Here is a 3,060-nt window from a genome sequence, read left to right on the forward strand (position 1 = left end):
TTCTGGAAAAAAACAAAACTATGGAGACAGTTATCGATCCACAGAGCCAGAGATTGGGAAGAGGGAGGGATGAAGGTTCAGAGCAGAGTGGAATTTTAGGACAGTGAAATTATTCTGTATGATACTATAATGATCGATATACATGCATTATTCATTTGTCAAAACTCACAGAATGTACAACACCAAGAATGAACTCTAAGTTAAACTATGTCATTGGACTGGTAATGATGTGTCAATGTAGGTTCCTCAAAGATAAATGTATCATCTGATGTGGGATGTTGATAGTGGGAGAGGCTGTACCTGTGTGGAATCAGAGTACATAGGAACTCTCTGTACTTTCCACTCAATTTTGCTGTGAAGCTCAAATTGCTCTAAAACATAAAGTCTATTTAAAAAAATGTGCTAGGGATTTGATGAACTTGAGAGTAAAGAGTATGTTTCTAACAGAAAGAAACCACCACCTTGCATTAGTGAATGGAATACTTTTTTTTTTTTTTTTTTTTAAGGGCATGCTATGTTGAAGCACACAAAGAATCAGCGGGACAATTTATGGTGAAAGTTTTGGAGATTAAGGTCTATATCAACATAGTAGGCAAAAACCTAATGGTGGAATTGGAGTCTTAATTGAAATGTTTTGGCATGTTTTAAGGATCAAAATTTTTACTTTTTTTGGTTTGTTTTTAGGAAGAATGTCAATGGAGAATACTAGTTGAAGACTTATAGTCAGGTAAGACAAATTTTTTTTTTTTTTCTTTTTAGTGAGAGGAGCACTTTTTTCACGGGGAATTCATTTTCGGGCAAATGCTAAGAGGAGCATGGTATGGTGGTCTGGGTCCTTGCCCCCTTTCTAAGAAGTGGTGTGGAAGCTCTGGCAAAGGGGAATGTATGAAATGTTCATTAGTGAGGGCAGGAAGCTTAAAGAGGCCTCACCTCACCCGCCCGGGTAGCTGTGTAGGTCACGCCCGAGTGAGGGCGCTCAGGCAGCCCAGTGACTGTGTTGGGAAAGACACAGGTGTTTCCCTAAGTCTGCGTCTGGCTACTGAGGTCTTGTCTCGGTGTGCTCAGATCCGTCTACTTGTGTGCCTTCGCTCGCGTCTGCGTGGCCTGCTGGGGCGCCGGGGAGGGTAAGGGGCAGACTCTCCGCCTTGATGCTGAGCAGAGCCTGTGCGGATGGGGCCCAGCCGTGACTCGGGGCCAACCACCCAGTTTGCTTCGTTGCTATATCCGCTTTGGCGCGCCAACATGTCGCTGGAGAATTGCTGGCCCTGTAAAGACCGGTCGGAAGGCAAATAGGTGTCTCGGTGGTGGGGCGTAAACGGCGGTCCAGAATGGGGAAAGGGCACATAAGTTTGCTGAGGGGCGCGGAGGCACGGGAGCGTGGGGGGCGGCCCGGACGAGGTCGGGTCACCTCGGCTGTCTCGGGGGTGCCTCCTGCCCGTGGGGTGTGGACGTCTGTCGGCTGGGCCATCCCTGATCCACCCGCCCACGGGTTCGCGACAGGGGAGGTCCACGCCCCAGGCACCCGCCAGGTGGGCCAGCAGCAGCATCGAGAGGTGTCGGTGCGCCCATTCGTCCCAGTGCACGCCATCTCGCTGCCGGTGCTGCCCGGCATGGCGGAAATGGAAATGTAGGTCCAGCACGTCGAAGCCATGCCTGCCCGCCTCCGTAGCGCTGTAGAAGTTGGCCTCCAGCACGTCCTCCCGCAGGCGGGCACAGCTGGGCCAGCGCTCAGGCGGAAGGAAGCCCCCCGAGACGGTCTGGGCCACGGGCATGCAGGTGTTCCACACCAGGAGGCAGGTCTCAGGCAGCACCTGGGCCAGGCGCCCGAACAGGCTCTCTAGGTCCCCACAGTAGTTCCTCCGGAAGTCCCGGCTGTACCTGGAGAGGTCCCAGAGGCAGGAGTTCATGACCACCACGTCCGGGGTGTGCTCGCCAGATTGCAGCTGTTCCAGAACGTCCTCGACGTACTGCGAGTACGCGCGTGTGAGGAAGTAGAAACGCACCAGGTGGTGGCCGGTGCAGAACTGGCGCACCTCGCGGTAGTGGGTGCCATTGTGCATGCGGCCCCACCTGCCGCCCTCCAGCAGCACGTCGCGCTCGAAGCTCAGTTCACCCTTGGCCTTCAGCTGCCTGGAGGAGAGCAGGCAGTCCTTCTGGAGCAGGAGCACCAGGTCCTTGTACACGGCGCGCTGGATCGAGTCCCCCATGATGACTACGAACTTGTTGTGCAGCAGCTGCCGGACTTCGGCGGCCCGCAGGTGGGCCATGGGGGCTGAGGGCTTGGCGGCCGCGGAGCTTCTGCTTCCCCTCAGCGGGATCCGGGGAGAGGTTAGGAGAGGGCAGAACCGCAGGGGAAGAAGAGGGCGGGCAAGGGGGTCGTTTCTGCCTGGCGCTGGGGCGGGGGCCGAGAAGGGTGGTGCGGGTCTGAACCCTGAAGCCTTCCTCAGCTTAGAGTTACCTCAGCCCAGGACGTGACCTCTGAACCGCGGAGGCGCCCGTGCGTGCGCCCAGACTCCGCCTGGTGGAGGGAGGCGCAGAAGCCCAGGGGGAGCCTTCCCCGATTGGCTTTGGAGTGAGGGCTCTCATTCTGGGTGTCGGGATCCGCGCTTGCTTTCAAACAGCACGGCCTTGAACTGCTAGTAGTCTACACTCTGGGCGCAGCCAGGCCACGGCCTTCTCTTTGTTTTACCCATAGCTCACTAATGGGAGCTGTTGTCGCGTCTGGATGCCTCTCCTTGGTGTTCACATCTCTAGTTGAGGAGAATTTCTTCATTGCTGGCTTGGTTCTCCCTCTGAGCCAACTCGTGTACTCGTGGCATCCAAATGTCTCCACAGGGTATGTCGCCACAGGGGGAGGGCTGCCATTCCCAGGGGTAGAGCCCAGCTTGGGGACTAGTCGACTGCTAGGCTTTCCAAGAAGTGGTTGGCAGAATACTCAGGTCCTGCGCAAATCCTGGAGGGCTCAACTCTATTTCTTTTAACTAAATTATTTTTTGCCACTTCATGGGAGATTCACCTGCACTTACTAGAAATAATACAGAGAGATCCGCGTGTACCCTG

At 54.8% G+C, this 3,060-nt stretch overlaps 1 protein-coding gene across 1 annotated transcript; it reads right to left on the minus strand.

Moving 5' to 3' along the window:
* Nucleotides 1–1,061: 1,061 nt before the first annotated feature.
* LOC138387235 (PC-esterase domain-containing protein 1B-like) lies at nt 1,062–2,267 on the minus strand. Its single transcript, XM_069474170.1, has one exon. The coding sequence runs from the start codon at nt 2,265–2,267 to the stop codon at nt 1,062–1,064; it is 1,206 nt and encodes a 401-aa protein (XP_069330271.1).
* Nucleotides 2,268–3,060: the final 793 nt, after the last annotated feature.

This window comes from Eulemur rufifrons, chromosome 1 (genome assembly GCF_041146395.1).
Source record: "Eulemur rufifrons isolate Redbay chromosome 1, OSU_ERuf_1, whole genome shotgun sequence".
Taxonomy (NCBI): Eukaryota; Metazoa; Chordata; class Mammalia; order Primates; family Lemuridae; genus Eulemur; species Eulemur rufifrons.

Coding starts and splice junctions, on each gene's coding strand:
- LOC138387235 (XM_069474170.1), bottom strand. CDS start 2,267: ATGGCCCACCTGCGGGCCGCCGAAGTCCGGCAGCTGCTGCACAACAAG.